Source organism: Neolamprologus multifasciatus, chromosome 22 (genome assembly GCF_963576455.1).
Source record: "Neolamprologus multifasciatus chromosome 22, fNeoMul1.2, whole genome shotgun sequence".
In the NCBI taxonomy this organism is placed as follows: domain Eukaryota; kingdom Metazoa; phylum Chordata; class Actinopteri; order Cichliformes; family Cichlidae; genus Neolamprologus; species Neolamprologus multifasciatus.
In genome coordinates this window covers 3,954,421-3,972,349 of record NC_140459.1, presented here as the reverse complement: position 1 = coordinate 3,972,349, position 17,929 = coordinate 3,954,421, and the positions used below count along the sequence as shown (strand labels likewise).

The following is a 17,929-nucleotide window of genomic DNA, read 5'->3' as shown; positions in this document are numbered from 1 at the left end:
ATTAAAGACGCCGCAGCATCATGCTGTCTAACAGAAGGTGTTCGGTGTTTCCTGTCAGCAGCAGTGTTATTTTGTCCCACTTGGATGACCTGACCTGGTGGACGAGCTGTTTTTAGTCTGCAGCCGCATCAGAGTCCATCCTGCTGACCTGTAAGCTGCTTTTAACCAGATAAACTAAACAAGGTTAATGACCCGCTTAGTTAGGAAACAAGGAAACTAAACAGACCTGCAGAGCTCATCTCATTTAATTCAATGAATCCTCTTTAATTCAGTGTATTTGTTCTTTTATTACCCCTTTATTATTTTTATTATTTTATTATTCTTTTTATTAGTCAATGAGGTTCTTTTTTGAGTGTCATTCTGTCTGTAAACATGAGAGCTCAAAAAGCTGTACGTGGATTCAATAAAACTTCGGTGTCCAGAGGAGGGTCACGTTAAAAATCCATTAAAATCTGGCTCACGTCCTTCAAGCTCTTCAAGGTCAACTCATTGATTTGTTGATTGAAAATGGACAAAAAGAAATGATTCTTACACGTGTAGTATTTATTGTCAACTTATACATTAGAAAGTAGTGTGTAAAGATTGTAAGTGTGACCTCTGACCTCTCCTTTAAGGTCAGTATATTGATCTGAAGGTCACAGCTAATAATTCTTTTTTTTTTTTTAAACATTTATTTATTGGTTTTAACCAGTTTTACATGGTGCACCGTGAGCAAAAAATAAATAAATTAAATTAAATTTAAAAATAATAATAATAATAATAAAAATTTAAAAAGTAAAAAAATAATAATAATAAAATAAATAAATAAAATAAATTAAATTAAATTTAAAAAAAAAAATAATAATAAAAATTTAAAAAGTAAAAAAATAATAATTAAATAAATAAATAAAAACAAAACCACAACAACAGAAACAACATAATAATAGAAACAAAAACAAAGCAAACCATAATAAAAATAAAGGAAATCAAACTCACGTCCCTTCATTTTATTAATTCAGTTTGCTTTTCTGTTTCAATGTTGACTCAAATATATTTGTTGGTGATTTCAATCTTAATTATAATTAAAATAATGCAGAGCAGTGGTTCTAAAGTGTGCTCGGCCTTCACGCTGTGACTGGCTGATTATTAGAAGCAGAACTAATCTAATGCAGTTAAACCTCAACGAGGGAAACACATCTGGCTGTGCACTCACAGGAGGCTCAGCCATGAACAGCTGTGTGCTTAATGTTTTGGGGTTCCTGCAGGGACAGTATTGATTTTGAAATGGTCATTAAGTTCTGAAAGAAAAGGTTTATGTAACTATAAATACACATTTTCCCTTATTTATCTTTGTAATGTGTAATGACCTGCTAGTGCCAGAGGGTGGCAGTATTGCACCTAGAAGCTGTTTCTCAAAGTTTCACACAGAAAACAATATTTATTATTTTATATTATTATTATTTCTGTTATCTTCTACTTTATTTATTTAGACTGACTAGTTTTCACATTTGGACTTTGACCCTGAAAAATGTCAAACCTGAAGCAAACTTGGACTTTTTCGTTTTTTCTCTGCAGGAGGAGTCCATTGAGGAAGTGATCAAAGACACGGAGTCTCTGTTCAAATCCAGAGAGAAGGAATACCAGGAGACCATCGACCAGATCGAGGTGAGAAGGTCAGGTGCTGTTGGCCCTGCAGCTGTGAATGTGGACGTGTTAAATAAGGGAAGAAGAACAGTGAGCTGCAGGGACCTGCCACACATCGCCTGCATGTGTTTCCCCCTCACTGTCCAAAAGCTAAAATAACCACAACTAAAACTTAAAAAAGAAAAGACAGAATAAGATCTTAAAGTTAGCAGCAGCCATGAAACAGCAGTGGGAATGTGAACATTTCTGCCTCTCTGTGCGTCTTCAGCTGGAACTGGCCACAGCGAAGAGCGACATGAACCGCCACCTGCACGAGTACATGGAGATGTGTTCAATGAAGAGAGGCCTGGATGTCCAGATGGAGACCTGCAGGAGGCTCATCACACAGAGCGGAGAAAGGTAACACACACACACACACACACACACTATTAGATTCACTGGTTGTTCTTGTTTACATGACCTGTGCAAAACACCAGGCTAGAGCTCATGGTGAACAAAGATCTGGGTATTGTAGTTTTACTATGGCAGACGTCCAGTGTCATGGTGTTCGTGTGAGCTAGTTCAGATTCTCAGCACGCCGATCTTCTCTTTTCCAAAGTCTTAACTTCCCTTTCCTACCTTTCTTTGGTGTTTCCATCAAGGACAAAAAAAGAGATTAGGAGATTGGTCGCACGTTTGGAATGTATCCATAGAAATGACAGATGCTGACTTCTGGTTGGACAGCAGCAATACCAGACTCATTTTTTATTGGGTATTCATATTTAGGGAGGATGTTGGTATTGCACTGCAGTCTTTTTAACATTGTGCTGCTAATAAACTGGGAACTAAGCGTGTCTTGAACTTTTTCCCCCTCATATATTTAAGCTTTAAAATCTGTGACGCCTTCACGATGATTTAAAGAATATTATGTACGGTGTTTATGAGAAGCTGTAAATAAATATCAGCCCTCTTCCTGCAAAACTATGGTTTCTACAGGCCTCTTAATCTGCTGTCCTGGGATGAGATATCAAAATATTTTCAAGGAACTCAATAATCTGTCATTGTGTTTGATTCAGCTCCACTCCTGAAGGTTTATTCAATTCAATTTTATTTATATAGCGCCAAATCACAACAAAAGTCGCCTCAAGGCGCTTCATAGATACAGAGAAAAACCCAACAATCATATGACCCCCTATGAGCAGCACTTTGGTGACAGTGGGAAGGAAAAACTCCCTTTTAACAGGAAGAAACCTCCAGCAGAACCAGGCTCAGGGAGGGGCGGGGCCATCTGCTGTGATTGGTTGAGGTGAGAGAAGGAAGACAGGATAAAGACATGCTGTGGAAGAGAGACAGAGGTTAATAACAGATATGATTCAATGCAGAGAGGTCTGTTAACACATAGTGAGTGAGAAAGGTGACTGGAAAGAAAAAACTCAATGCATCATGGGAATCCCCGGCAGCCTACGTCTATTGCAGCATAACTAAGGGAGGATTCAGGGTCTGAATTGGTATTCAGAGAGCAATAATACCAATTGGCTTGAAGGACCTGGTCTCTACCTTCATCCTGAATTTTGGGGGACCTGAAACTTTGCTGGTAAGGTTTGCTCAGGCAAACCTGCGACGGTCAGGTTGGGTTTTTGATGAGCTGACAAGGAAAGGCACAAAAAAATATCTACCAAGGGTCACAAGGAGGGCAGCTTTTTGTAATTTACCTGCATTAACTTCATATCCTCATCACAGGAAGTCCACCTCGCTCATCACGCTGACGGTGGATGACTCTGACAGCGAGGAGAAGGACAGGAAGAAGCCGGCGCTCCCCGCCGACTCGGAGATCAGCGACTCCTGCTGCGGCGTCAACGCCGCCATCCCACCTCTGACCTGGAGGAAACCCTAATACACGCTTCCTCTGAGGAAGAACAATGCAGAGCTTCCACACGTCTAAAATCATGTCTCTGTGATTTCTGTCACATTTTAAGTCTCCAGTGTGATTTTTACTGATCGTAAAGTCAGGCCAACATGGCAGCCGGAGATTCAGAGCCAAGCGTGGAGGTTTTTACTGCTTTATGAGGAAGAAAAGCTTCTCCTTACTGATGAACCTGTAGTTTGTTTGCAATATTAGTTATAGTATATGAAGTCATTTTAATTATAAAAGCCGCAATAGTAATAGAGTGTGTGCGAGTGCTGCCCTCACATGGTTACCAGCTGTAACTGCACATCTGGAGGTCAAAACAAAACTTGACTGCACTTTAAAGAAAAGATGAGATGCCTGTGAGCTGCATTATTGTGTTTGCACAGCGAGCTCACCAAAACTGTTGTTTGTAAAATGTCTCTGACGCTGCAGGATTAAAAGGACGCACATACAGGCTGTAATGCAGAAAGAAAGCAGTTTGCACAGCTTGCTGTTCCTGCTCCGTATTAAAGTGCAGTGGTTTTATATTACACTGACGTTAGCAGCAGCTTCAAAATGTTAAAGCTCACGTTTAATTTGATTCTTTGATTATTTGTAACTGTAAAGACAAAAATCCAGTGAAAGACCAGCTCGCCTTAAACAGATTTCCAGGACTTTTTTTGGGGGGGGGCATTTTGAAGGTTTGACCTTCACAATATTTACCTTACAGAAATCTTACATAGGTTTATTTATATGCACTTCTTCTTGAATTTGAAGTTTCTGCCAGTATGCTTTGTGGTTGTTTGTTTGTGGCTAATAGACATTAGCTTATGTTAGCTAACTAGTGACAGAATCGTTAACTGCGGGGAAAATAATAACATTACAAATTTAAAATGACAAAAATCAGTTTAAGGGGATCACATTTGGGCTGCAACAATGAGTTTGTTGTTAAGAAACTGTGTATATACTGTCCACTTTCACTGTCTGTGTCTTTAGTAGTAAGTCGCTATTCGCTGTTTGGCTAGCAGCCAGCTGTTAGCCATACTGTTCTGGTTTATAAAGCACTTTAATAAATGGGGACAGTGTGGAGGAGAGCCTGTTTGAGTCGCCAGACTCACAAGCTGAAGTTCACACTAAAGCCTTCACTTTTCCTCACTTTTAATATGAAGTAATCCAGTCAGTGAGATGATGTGAGGAAAACACATAAGGTTTCAAAAAGCGCTTTATAAACCCGAACATTGCGGCTAACAGCTAGATTTTTCCGTTTGAGTGCAGCTAGCCAATCAATGAAAGCCAGTTACTGCTAAAGAGACAGAGGATGAAAGCGGTAACATCAGCCGTGATATTTGAACAGATTTTGATACTGTGTAGTAATATACATGTAGTAATATAGATAATTTGGGCTTTTTGTAAGCTTTTGTACAGTTGTGGTTTCAGACCTCTCTCTCGCCTCCAGATCCATTTCAGTTTGAAAACATCAAACAGGATCGGTTTGACAGTGTAAATGCCAGTTAGATTTCTCACATTTTCTACAGATGATGTGGTGCTAAAAGGTAAACTCTTATATTATGACAGTAATACTACTCTAAAAAGCAGGTTAAATCACAGTTACACTGATTTATTGTGGAAATGCCATTTTTTAAACCTCGGTCTTGAAGCAATATTTTTTACGTTAAATAATGTGGCAAAATGTACATTTCCACGTATTTTGGTGTCTGTGTTAAGATTCTATCAGGAATTAGTTCAGTATTTTGGGGATAACGTTAAAATGGACCTAAACAAATGCTCACGTGAAACATGTTATTAAATCAGGGCGTCCACGTCCCCACAGGACAAAAGTTTAGACTGACAGTTTTTTTTTCTACTCATGGATCTGTATGATGTCATAGAGAGAGGATATCCTGATACCTCCTACAGAAGCTATCACACAGTTCACAGTTTAACTTGTATGTCTTTTTATGAGGGGCAGCCAATCAGAAGAGGGTTGGCTAATAGGGGGAGGAGCTACAAGAGACACAAGGATTATTATCAACTGAATTATGCAAAGCTACTCTAACATAGCCCAAGAAAAACAAATACAGAAAAAGGCCCCCTTTAATCTTACACTTTAGATAACACTCCCTTATTTTATGTTATTTATTCTTAATACTGTTCATTAACAAGGCAATAATAGGTGTAATAAAAATGTCATTTTTGCCTTTGATTTTCTGGGATCGGAGGTATTTTGTCTTAAAGATGAAGATGCCACATTAGGTGGGACATACATGAGGATCAGTCACTCTGTGGTTTATTTTTCTTGCCAATATTCACTAACCTGAAATCCATTATTATTCCCACACAGCCCTGCTCTTAAACCTCTGACACATCTGTAATTTCGACTCAGTTAATTAAATGTAAATATGTATTTTAGGGACTCTGTGTACAGTTTGTAAAGGACAAACACTGTAATTAATGTACATACCAATGCTGAAGTTGTAACTGCTGCTGGAAGCTTCGTGGTGTAAATTTGGCTGAAACGATTCATATTTTTTACTTTATTTTTGTGGGTTTTTGTGGCCTTGCTGTTGCTCTCAGCTAAATCAGACCTAATAGTGTCTCAGCAATAACGCCCGCATCGGTGTAAAGTAAGAAAAGTCGAGCAAAAAGGCCTCCAGATGTGACTCAAAGCAAAAAGAAACAAACGTGTACAGGATGCTGCAGGAAAAGAGTCCTCATCACAACTTTAAATATGACCGTGCTTCTGTCTTTGCTGATGCTTTGAATGTTTTTGAATGTCATCACATCTTTGATTACTTGAATGTCTGCTTGTTAAGTAACCGGCCATATTCACCGGAGAAAAAACAGACCCATTAAAGGAACAGTCTGACCTGCAGTTTTCTTCACTGAGCACATCAAAAACATTAAATTAAAATCTTTGTTCTTTTATGTGATCTCAGTGCAGGGAGAGAAAAGAGCAAAGAGTCATTTTGTTCCTTTAATGATGAGAAAACAAAGCAACAAACTGCTAACGTTCAGACTTCAAAGCAAAGCTTTCACTCACCATAGGAAACAGTGCAGACGCTCCGTTAGCCGAGCGCTTCGTATCTATATTATCTGAATGTAAGTGGAATCTGTGGAGAGAGAAACGTGAATTTAAAGAGTTCAGGAAACAGGAATGAAAGTGTGACTCGGATGAAAAAGAAAAGGCAAATAATCGAGCTGAAGGATGAAGCCGTTTGTAGGAAACCTATGAACGGAGTGTTTGAGCTGTCAGGGGTTCAGGTTTGAGTGGTGCACAGAGCTGTATGTATGTTTGATGAAGAGATGAGCAGAATAAAATACTTTGAAGAAACGTAATTCTCTGATTTTGTTCTCATGTAGTTACTCTGTTCACTCATCAATGAGAGCTTTTGTTTTAATAAACTTCTACACAAACAAACTTTACATATTCATATAAAAAACAATTCAAAAAGCTCGAGAATTTTTTTAAACTTCCTCTTTTGTTCTGATCGACTCTCAGTATGAAACTTGTTTTTCACTCCGTTTGTTCTTCCATTTAGAGGAAGTTTTAACGTCACTTTATTATCCGCTGCAACATTTGGTGTTTTTTCTGGCTGTTCGTGTTAGTGAACAGAGGAGGTGCTACAACACCTGCTGTCATCATCCACAGAGCCTTTTACAGATGAAAGTCACATCCTGACACCCTGATCTACGACAACAGCAGCTGTGAGGATGTCCAAGGTCACCAGAAAATACCTGGTTTCTGCTTCAGGTTTTAGATCTGAAGAAGCGTTTTGGATGAGACGACTTCTTTTGATATAATTTGCTTACACAAGTCTGACCTCAGTGTCTGATCTCAGTGGATTAACTGGGCAGAAATTACATGTATTTAAATTAAACACTAATCAGTTGTACTGTTAGTCTGAAATGGTTATAGAGAAGCACACGCTTAAAAAATAAATGCTTTGTATTCAGATTAGATTGTTTCACTCCTTCAGAGACATCGCAGTTTGTCTTTACAAGCCCAAAGTTCAAAAGCAGGCTCCACTCGTGACTTGCTCTTTTTCTTCGTGTTTGCCATTGCAGAACTTTTCCATTCAAAATAAATCAATCAAGTGGAAATTATTCTAACAGCTATGCACTACAATACTGTGCAGTGTGCACAAAGTCCAGGGGGGGGAGCACAGAAACCAGTGGAGATGAAGGTAAAAATGAACCATTTCAAAGTTAAGAAATCACGCAGTTTTCCTGAAGAGTGACAAAAAAGGTAAAACAGCCACTTGAAAATCTAAACCCAACATTCTCGACTTTAGAAAAATGTGGAAAAAAAAATCGGAAAATCCAGAAAAAGAGGGAAGTTCTGCCGCACAGTGTGAGTAAAAGGAAAAGCAGGAAAATGCATTTAAATACTCACATAAAGACGCTGAGGACAGAAAACACCGGATAACTCGCTGCAGTCAAACCAAACAGAAGCAGCAGGAAACAGTTACCTCACCTGTACGTCTGATTAACGAGGGGGCGTTTGATTTTCACCTCACTTTGCTCAGTATTGGTCAGGTGACAAACCACGCTACCTTCACCTCATATAACATATAATATATTTGTACAAAGGGAACATAACTGTGGCTGTATCCCAATTCAGGGTCTGCAGCCTTAAAGTACGCAGCCTCAACGATCCTCAAGGGCCGCGTACTTAAAGACCGCTAAGGCCGGAAGTGCGAGGCTTGTGAAATGGGACGGTCTAGCCTCCGTTGCGCTGCCCAGGTTGCCTAGCAACCATGATACAACAGCTGGAAACGTTTCATACAGCTTTGTTTGACAGAAATGAAGGAGAAAATCTTTTGTTCATTTGTTTGTTTCTACATGAGCTTTGATCATTCTCTGGTTAAGCTCAGCTATTGAACGGCGTATATTTTAAAGTAAAGGCTTTAAAACCAAGTTAGTACAAACGTCACTAATGTCACATGACTTTGCCGACATGTGGCCAACAGTAATGTTTTAATGTTCTTCGTTATTAAACATTTGCACATAAATAAGTGACAGAATATTCAGTACTTACTTAAAGTTTACTCTTCGGCCGCCCCTCATCCGCTGTTTTTTTTCGGCAAAATTATCCACACCCACCGCTGCGCTATGCATTCTGGGATATGTTGGGCCACGAAGTCTACACCGCCACATCCTTAAAATTCAGGGAAATGAAGGACGCATTTGAGGGCCGCATTTCGAGCAGCCTTCGAATTGGGAGTCGCGTCGCTGTGACGTAATCGGCCTTACAATGCGGCCTTTAAGGCTGCAGACCCTGAATTGGGATACAGCTTGTTGTGTTTCAGTCAGTGTAGAAGGAACCTAACACCGCTCTAATCTGTGGTGACATGCAAATGAGTTGTGAATTTATGAAAAAAACATTTACAAAATGCTTAAATTTTGTCAACACAAACTCATGAGGGAAAAACAACATGAGAAAGGCAAAAATTGTTGTAAAAAAAAATCTGGGAAGAGGATGTGGCAACTTCAAAAAGTACAAAGAAGAAGAAATCCAATAAAAATAACAATAACGTGTATTAATTAAAAAAAAAATCATAAGAAAAAGTTGTGGGCTTATGAAAAAAGTCACAAAATAACAAAAAAATAATAATAATTAATGTAACATAAAGAGAGAAAGAAATTTAAAGAATTTTTTTTTTAATATATAAAATAAGCTGTAATTTACACACACAAATATTTTTTTTATGCACGAGAAAAAATGATCTTAGAACCTTCGCAGTCTGATGAAACATGAAACATCAGGTGTTTTATATCCTGAGTGTTTATTTCCACAAAGTCTGTTAATCAGAGTCAAGTTCAGTCCCGAGTTTTCACTGAAAAAACATGAATTAGGATTTGTTGGAGTGGCTGAGGTGGAGCTGATGGACCGCAGGTGGAGCTGATGGACGCAGGCTGATGATGTGATGTTTAAATTTACTCCTGAAAAAGTAAAAATAAAATAATAACAATAATAAAAATCCAGAAATGCATGTTTCAAACGCTCAAACGTAATGATGTCAGGTTTGTGTTGGGATTAACTGAGACACAGAGGAAGCGGGCGTGCGTGCGTGTGCGCGCATAGGGGCGGGACTTGTGTCTGACGCGAAAGGTTTTTTCGGTCTGTGCGCAGCTGCTTCAGTTGTAGTTTTTCTACGTGTTTTAAGAGAAAAAGTGAATGAAGACATCAGACAGAGAGCAGAAGTCCTCCTCCTCGGTTTAGCTCCAGCCTCACCCTCTCTCAGATTATCTCCATCAGCCTCCAGCTCAGATGTGAGTACTTTATTTATTTCAGGCTTTTTAAAACCTCGAAAATCTTTCAATCCATGTCTGCTTTTAAAAAAAAAAAAGTGTAGTTAACAGGCTAAAGAGATTTCTCATTAAATCCCGTGGTGGGTACAGCTACAGCACAATTCAAACTCCCTTTTTTCTCATTAATTTAATTTTTCAAATTAAATTTTATCTCTAAATTTATGGATCAAAAGCGAAAGTTGTCTGGAAATGTCGGTGCTGAGACTGCAGAAGTACGACCGTGACTCACCGGGTGACTCACCTACAAAACTATCATCAAACAGTGTGATCGGCTGAGCTGTGACGCTTTAATTTCCTGTCACACACACACAGAAAAACAAAGACTTAAACATATCACACAAAGCTACAAACACCTGGGAGTTTTTAGAGAGAAGAGAACCCACTGTGGGAATGTTTTTGGTGTGTTTTGTCCCGCGGGGGGAGGGGAGTGATTACTTAGTGCATGTTGATCTCCATCAGTCAGTCAGACTCCCGCTGCTGCTCTGCTGCACTAATCTTTCTCCATTTTGCGGGTGGAAAACAAGCTGCTGGCAGTAACACTGTGTGTGTGTGTGTGTGTGTGTGTGTGTGTGTGTGTGTGTGTGTGTGAAAACTGTTTATTTTTTATTCTTTTAATTTGTCCTTTACTTCTTCTGAGCTGCTGAGGCTGTTTCATCTCTGAGGCTCTGATTCTGTGGACGGAGGCCAAAGTTCGATGAGTCATGTTTCTATTACCGGATTAGTTTGTGTTTAGAATTCAGGCGGCGTTCCTGCGTTTAAGGTCTAACAAATTACAGGCTTCACTCTGTGGCAATCATCTGAGATCTTACTTCAGAGTTTAAAATATAATATTAGTAGCACACAAAGGTTTATTATATTTATTTATTAATTATATTGTATTTATTGTCTGAGCCAAACTGAAGACTGCTGTGCTCCTCCCAAACCTGCGATCACGATCCCGATTCATTCATCAGCTGTGCTCATCGAGGCTGCTCTCCATGAAAACCTTGCAGCTTCACTGCTGCCTCGGCCGATGAGCAAGGATCAAACGTAAAAAGGAGAAAATCAAAAGTGCTGCACACCCTTTAAATCTCTTGTTTTTCTTTTTTCTTATGAATTTTTTTACTTTGAGGGTTTTTTTTTAATTAATACACGTTATTGTTATTTTTGCTGGATTTCTTCTTCTTTGTACTTTTTGAAGTTGCCACATCCTCCACATCTACCACAATTTTAGCCTTTCTCATGTTGTTTTTCCCTTATTAGTTTGTGTTGACAAAATTTAAGCATTTTGTAAATAATTTTTTCATAAATTTGCAACTCATTAGCATGTCACCACAGATTAGAGCGGTGTTAGGTTCCTTCTACACTGACTGAAACACAGTTATGTTCCCTTTGTACAAATATATTTGAAGAATTAAATGTTTTACAGGATTCAAGCTGTGTGCAAAACAGTAAAGTTTTCATGTCTGTGGTATGTTATATAAGTGAAGGTAGCGTGGTTTGTCACCTGACCAATACTGAGCAAAGTGAGGTGAAAATCAAACGCCTCCTCCGTTAAAAACAAATATTTGGCCATTTTAAGTTCATCTCATTATTATTATCATTACTATATGTGCAGCTCCTTCACACAGGGGCGTTTAGAGGGGGCGGCACCAAAGAAATATTTCATCAGTGTAGAAAACTGAATGTCTTTCATGCTCGTGTGCAGCCATGCGTCTGATTGCTGATTTAACATTTGAGATTTGGAGCAGCACAAGAATTAAAAGTTCATCTTGTGCTGGATAATTGCTTTGCTGTTTTAACTCGTATCATTGTTCTACACCACAGAACAGCCCTGATTGGTCCATTCAGCACCGTGTTTCCTCCTATGTATTTCCAGCTGCTACTTTTTGTTAAACTGAAAGAAAAAGAAGGAATCAACAAGTATGTTGGTGGTGAAATCACTTTGCATGACAGTTTCCTTCCTATCGTTGAGTTCTTAGTTCCTAAATGCTTTTTGAGCTTTAAGTAAACTTTTGCAGCTAAAACTCTCAGTGCCCCCACAACCCATACATCCACCTCTGGACTCCACAGGGATGTTTAGTCACCACGCCATCTTTATATATATTGCACATAAGCCTGAAGTTATGCACTCAAAGCCTAGATGTCTACCTCTAACTGTATTCTACTGCTGGGATAAATGAGTCACTTTTGACTGAATTCTTGTTACAAAACTCACATTTTCCCTGCAGGTCGACTCCAGATGCAGCAGGGACTCCAGGAGCTCCCGGGGCCCCGGAAGGTGAGGGGGGTCCTCCAGCTCAGGCCCCGAACCTGACGAGCAACAGACGACTCCAGCAGACACAGGCACAGGTGGACGAGGTGAGGACCGCAGCTCACTACGAGCAAATGGAAAAGGTATCAGCGGCAGAGATGCTGATGGGTGTCTTCATCCCTCAGGTGGTCGACATCATGCGCGTGAATGTGGACAAAGTTCTGGAGAGAGATCAGAAGCTGTCGGAGCTGGACGACCGCGCCGACGCCCTGCAGGCCGGAGCCTCGCAGTTCGAGAGCAGCGCTGCCAAACTCAAGAACAAGTACTGGTGGAAGAATTGCAAGGTGGGTGTGACACAAGGAGAGTTTTCCACGTTTCCTTCCCATCATCCTCCTCTCAGGTTGGTTTCCTGCAGCAGACAGTGCGGCCTCGGATTTCTGAGTAGAAACCACCATTAAAGTGTTTTTTGGGTTTTTTATAGATCTTCACACATCAAACTGTAAACATAGCATTACTGAAATAATGATCACAAGCTTTGCTTTCAGAACTGCTTTAATACTTTGTGGCATTTATTCAGCAAAGTGCAGGAAACTTACCTCAGAGATTTAGCTCCACATTTCCACGCAAGCGCTGCAGATTTGTCAGCTGCACATCCATGATGCAAATCTCCTGGTCCCCAAGGTGCTCCGTTGGATTGAGATCCGGTGACGGAGGCTGTTCAAATACACTGAGCTCACTGTCATGTTCAAGAAATCAGCTTGAGATCATTTTAGTTCGCGGCTCGAGGCGAGCTATCTTTCTGGAAGCAGAATACGGATGTGCTGTGGCCATAAAAGGATTGGCAGGGTCAGGCTGTGGTGGAGAGATGCTCTTCTGCATTCTTTAGTTGGAATGAGCTGTTATTAAGTTACCGCTGGTTTGCTATCAGCTCAAATCTGGCGATGCTTCCCTGATTTATGACATCATCAGCAACCATTCCTGCTCGCTGGATATTCTCTGTTTCGTGTCATTCTTTCTAAACTTGTGCAGGAAAATCCCTGTGGATCATTTTCCACGTCTACATGCTTCAGTGCATTCAGCTGCTGCCGATTAGATATTTGTGGTAACAGATGTGTTGTTTTCATGTTAATCTGTGATCATAACAGGTAGAAACGAAGCTGCACGAACAGTTTCAGTTTAATGTAGCGATTAAGTGCATTTAACGTATCCATCACTACTTCACAGCGTCTCCTCTTCATCCATCCAGCCTCAGCTGCCAGGTCTTTTTTTATCTCAGCATCAGTCCATCAAGCCCCGCCTCCCCTCTGTGCAGTTCAGTCCAATCGCTGGATGGCCTGAGGAGGAGGAGGATTACATTAGAGGAGAGGAGGAGAGACTGTTTGACTGACAGCAAAGTCAGAGAGAGGAAGAGGAAAATCTCAATCTGGATTAGAGTGACAGTCAGGGATTAAAGAGCCAGCTGTGATGTGTGACGTAACTCCTCCTATCCAGCACACACACACACACACACACACACACACACACACACACACACACACACACACACACACACACACACACACACACACACACACACACACACACACACACACGTTTGTACATGGATACATCCGAACAATCATATGTGATGCATTTTATTCTGCTTTAATGACCCACACTGTTACCATAGACACACTCCTGCTCTCACAGTGGGCAGAGAACAGATGTGGATTCATACGCCGCTGAAAATAGACCCAAACAAAATGCTCTGAAAACACACAAAAACATTTTCTTTTAGCTTTTTCAGTGACAGTTATGAGATTTTCTTTATTTATATGTAAACACTGAACAGCTCTGAACACACACACACATTTCAAACACACACAGTCACCACCAATCTCTCTCTCTCTCTCTCTAAACCTCTTGTTCTTGTTAATCTCTCTCGCCCTCCCCCCATCAGAGGTGATTTCCTGCCTGTTTCTCTCTAATGTCATCATGTGGATTTTATTTATGGAGACTTTAGACCAACACACACGCACACTGTGCAACATGACATATATTAAAATCTGCAGGGCGTCGTCTGCTTTATATTTCTAGTCGGCCACGCCCACTCGGCTTATTTAAACTCTTTTTATTTTTATTCTTGCAAACTTCAAAAGCTTCCTTTAATGGCAGTTATTGTAATTTCTTGTATTTAAAAGAAGTTCAAAACCTCCCAAAAAACTTACTGAAGCTTTAAAAAATAAAAAAGTCAACGAGATATCAGCTGAAGTTGAAGTATGAGTACGAGGACAGTGTCTTTATTTAATGATGGAAATAATTAAAAATGCACTCTATTTCAAACGACAGCCTGGGAAAGGAAATGGGCAGCAAAGAAAAGTCCAAAGTTAAAAGAACAGCAGTGCACAAATAAAATCTATAAATGCTGCCCCCTGGTGGTGAACCTCTTAGTCCAAAGTTAACTTTAAAAAAAGTACCTTTTAAAATGAAAAAAAACAAACAACCACATTTCAAAGAGAAACAAGCACTAGCTCAAGGTTTAGCTCAAGGGAAATGTAATTAGTCCATCTTGTTATACAGAAATAGAGAAACTTCACTTTGAGAAGAAAGAAAGAAACATGGGACCACCTCACAGCTACAGACAGATCATCGCCCAGCTGTAAAATCCAGTTCTCACTGAACTAATTCAACAAATTTGGGGGGATAATTACAAAAAAGAGGGTTTAAGGCCACCCTCAGCTTACACCATCGTTCTCCTGATTGACTGCTCCCTTTAAACTAAAGGTTTAAACAGCAACAACTGTGTGTCTCAGATTATCACATGAAGACCATCAGAGCTCAGTGACATCATACAGAGCCAAGAGGGGGAAAAAACAGCTGAAACAACACTTCAGGCTTACTGGGATTGTTTGTCCCGCTGAGACTGAACACATGACAGAGAATAAGTAAAAGAGTAATCGCTCTCTTTTAAAGGTAGGTTTTGCAATTACCTTCTGCAAATTTTAATAATGACCTTCACCACCAGGGGGCGGTGTTTGACCAGTTGAGGCGACATTTGTTGTGATTTGGCGCTATATAAATAAAATTGAATTGAATTGAATTGAATTGAAGTTGAGCTGATTTCTCTTCAGTCCACAGATGTTCACGTGAAGTCATTGCTGTGGTTTCTTCACATTTTGTTGAAAGCTGAAACGTAATATGAAGGTTTATACCTATTTTAAACACAGTAATGTATATTAAGGACCTTAAAATGTATATTTGCAGGTAAATAAACTGAGGCTATAATTAATTGTTACTTCTACTTGTGCACTGTTTCTACTTAAAATTAAAGTGAAAGATTATTTCTGGCTAGGACCACAGTAAAGCGCTCAAACAGGAGCCAGCGCTTCTCAACAAACAAGCCAGGTTTGGTGGACACATGTCTGGGTTAGAAGACCCTGAGTAGACTGAAGACAAGCTGGAGAGATGATGTCTCTTTGCTCAGTATCCCCTCTGAGGAGCTGGAGGAGGGGGTTGGAGGCTGATAAGCAGCAGACGATGGAGTGATTTATTGTCTGAGTGTCTGTTTCATCTTCTTAAGTTCATCTTTTGTTTCTGATGACTCTGTTTGTTTTGTCTTTCTTCCAGATGATGATCATCATGGCCATTGTAGGTGTTATATTTGTTGGCGTCATTGTCTGTGAGTAAAATAAAGCCTCTTATTTTTGCATGTGGTTTCTTGGCCTCCTTATGTGCACCTGTGGAGCATTTTCAGTTTGGAGGTTCAGCTTCCTGGAAGCTTCTGCAGAAACATTAAAAGTTTGCAGACACATTCTGCCGATTAGGACTTGTGTTGATTAAAGATTTAGCATGTGGCAGATTTCAGGTGGTTTTTCAAAGGCTAGCAAATTTTACTTTACTTTCAGAGCCGGTAGCTGCACCCATCGCTGACTGCTGTCTGCACTCAGAGCTGCAGATCCTCGTGTAAAATCAGAGCAGTTTGATGCAGAAGCAATCAGAGCAGCCTAAAAAAAGCAGACAAGCAGAAGATGATCCAGAGGTGCACCAGGAGACGACCTGGGAGGATTTTACAGTCTGTTGCTCTCTAAGGGTTATAAAAGCTTCTTTTTACTTTTAAATATCACTCAGAGACAAATATCTGTGTTTGCCGTCCTCAGTGTATTTCTTCTACTGAGCTGCTCTTCAGGGATGGACGCACAAGTCGCAGGACGAGTCTGCACCACCGAACGCCAAATCCAGCCTCTCCTCAGTGCTCCTCCACCCCAGCGATGCCTTCCTCCAAAGCCTCCACGCATGCTCGCGTTACGTGCTCCACTGCCTCCTTATCGTGCCTCCGCATGAGGCCGGTTTCCTGACTTTGTTACCGGGTTGGGTTTACTGCAGGTGTAAAATCTGTTGACCCAGGTTTGTCCTTTAAACACTGAAACAAAAAGAAAAAACCTGCTGCGCCTGGTTTTTCTGCAGCTCAGTGCATGCGAGATGCAGCGTGAGGTTTACTGGACACCAGTAAGAGCTGCAGTCGAACAGTCAGCTGGCTTCTCTTCAGAGGGTTTCGAGTGACCCAGAGGGATGTGAGCAGCATCCAAAAGAGCTGTTTGAGTTCCTTAAATACAAAGGAAAGGAGCATCGGTGCTTCCTTTATTACCTCCTTTAGCAGAGGATACACTGGAGCAGTGCCGTCCCATAATTCACAGCATTGCAGACTAATCTTGAAATAAAATGAGGTTTCCGTGTTATACTAAAAATCTCTACCGCAAAGTAAGGCTTGGTGCTTTAAATATGAAATCATCTGCATGAAGATGATCATCTATCCAACGTACGATAATTCAGTTCACGTAATGCAGCCTTTAGGATTCTCATCGTCAGTCGTGGGAATCTTAATAAAGGCAGGAGTGACACTGGATCGCCGGATCAGCAGGAAGGGAAATTAGAGATGTTCATCTGCATCGAACTTTGTTATCAGGCTTGAAACCCATCGTCTCCGTCAGGCTTTGAGGTTTCGATGATCCAGCAGCAGAGGAAGCCCGACTATGATGAACCTGCTCACCTCTCAGAACAGCTTGTTGCCTAAATCGACCAATTCTAACGCTCACGCTACGAATCCTCATGAGCGACACTGAAATCAGGTTTCCTGCTCGAGCTTGAAACATTTAAGCACAGCTGCTCTTTCTCTGTGTTAAACCTGGGTTTACAGATTCCTGCTTGGCTCCTCCCTCTCTTCAGACCATTACTGAGCAGAAATCTGACTTCCTGCGTGATGAACCCACCCGCTCGCTTGTCCTGCATTTGTTTCATCGTGTTGTTATCTGTGGTTTGAATGTTCAACATGTTTCTTGTGTGTGTGTGAAGGAGCTTTGAGGCTGAAGTGATTATTTAACCTTTGAAATATTTTAGTCCATCTTAGACCGAACGGTGGAAGGTGGGAGTCGCTCATCATCATCATCGTCAGTGTTTCTTCTGTACTTCTTTGACACGCTCAGAGAGAACAGCCTGCACTTTCAAATAAAGTCATGTTTGCTACACACACACAGCGTTTGTGCTCTCGTTTGTTTGGCATCTTTAATATCCTTCAGCCTAAATGCAAACTATAGGTTTTAAAGGGCTTAAACCACCTGACCAGCTGAGCAGGCACATTTTAATAGAGCAGATTTTGCCTTTCAGATGAGGTCTTATACACTGAGGGAGAAAAATTAAACCAAACTAAAAATACAAACACCGTGTGGGTCATTGAGGACATTTAAAGAGTTTTAAATACCTGATAAATCTACTTTCTTGGTCACACCTCACTAGTACTGGATTCAACCCTCCTTCAGTGCTGCTTCGGCTCTTCGTGGTACAAAGATACACTCCTGAGATTTTGGTCCATATGAATACGATGGCGTCACACGGTGGAGGCCTCGAGTACAGTAGGGGTG

At 40.5% G+C, this 17,929-nt stretch overlaps 2 protein-coding genes across 5 annotated transcripts in view; both read left to right on the top strand.

Moving 5' to 3' along the window:
• Positions 1 to 8,493, top strand: part of iffo1a (intermediate filament family orphan 1a) — a 28,167-nt gene extending 19,674 nt beyond the window's left edge. For all 4 annotated transcript variants that reach the window (XM_085148208.1, XM_085148207.1, XM_085148205.1 and 1 more), the window contains 3 exons: positions 1,555 to 1,644; positions 1,892 to 2,022; positions 3,343 to 8,493. In XM_085148208.1, the coding sequence (XP_085004334.1) occupies positions 1,555 to 1,644; positions 1,892 to 2,022; positions 3,343 to 3,496 (375 nt within the window). In that variant the 3' untranslated portion in view covers positions 3,497 to 8,493. The remainder of the gene's footprint in view (positions 1 to 1,554; positions 1,645 to 1,891; positions 2,023 to 3,342) is intronic.
• Positions 8,494 to 9,581: 1,088 nt separating this feature from the next.
• vamp1a (vesicle associated membrane protein 1a) lies at positions 9,582 to 17,540 on the top strand. Its single transcript, XM_085148209.1, has 5 exons — positions 9,582 to 9,763; positions 12,013 to 12,142; positions 12,221 to 12,379; positions 15,642 to 15,693; positions 16,172 to 17,540. Coding segments are annotated over exons 1-5 (360 nt in total). The 5' UTR covers positions 9,582 to 9,761; the 3' UTR covers positions 16,189 to 17,540.
• Positions 17,541 to 17,929: the final 389 nt, after the last annotated feature.

Excerpts from the sequence above, each read along its gene's own strand:
- vamp1a (XM_085148209.1), top strand. Across the intron at positions 12,143-12,220 it reads CACAGGCACAGGTGGACGAG|GTGGTCGACATCATGCGCGT; the intron begins GTGAGGACCGCA and ends TTCATCCCTCAG. Across the intron at positions 12,380-15,641 it reads ACTGGTGGAAGAATTGCAAG|ATGATGATCATCATGGCCAT; the intron begins GTGGGTGTGACA and ends TCTTTCTTCCAG.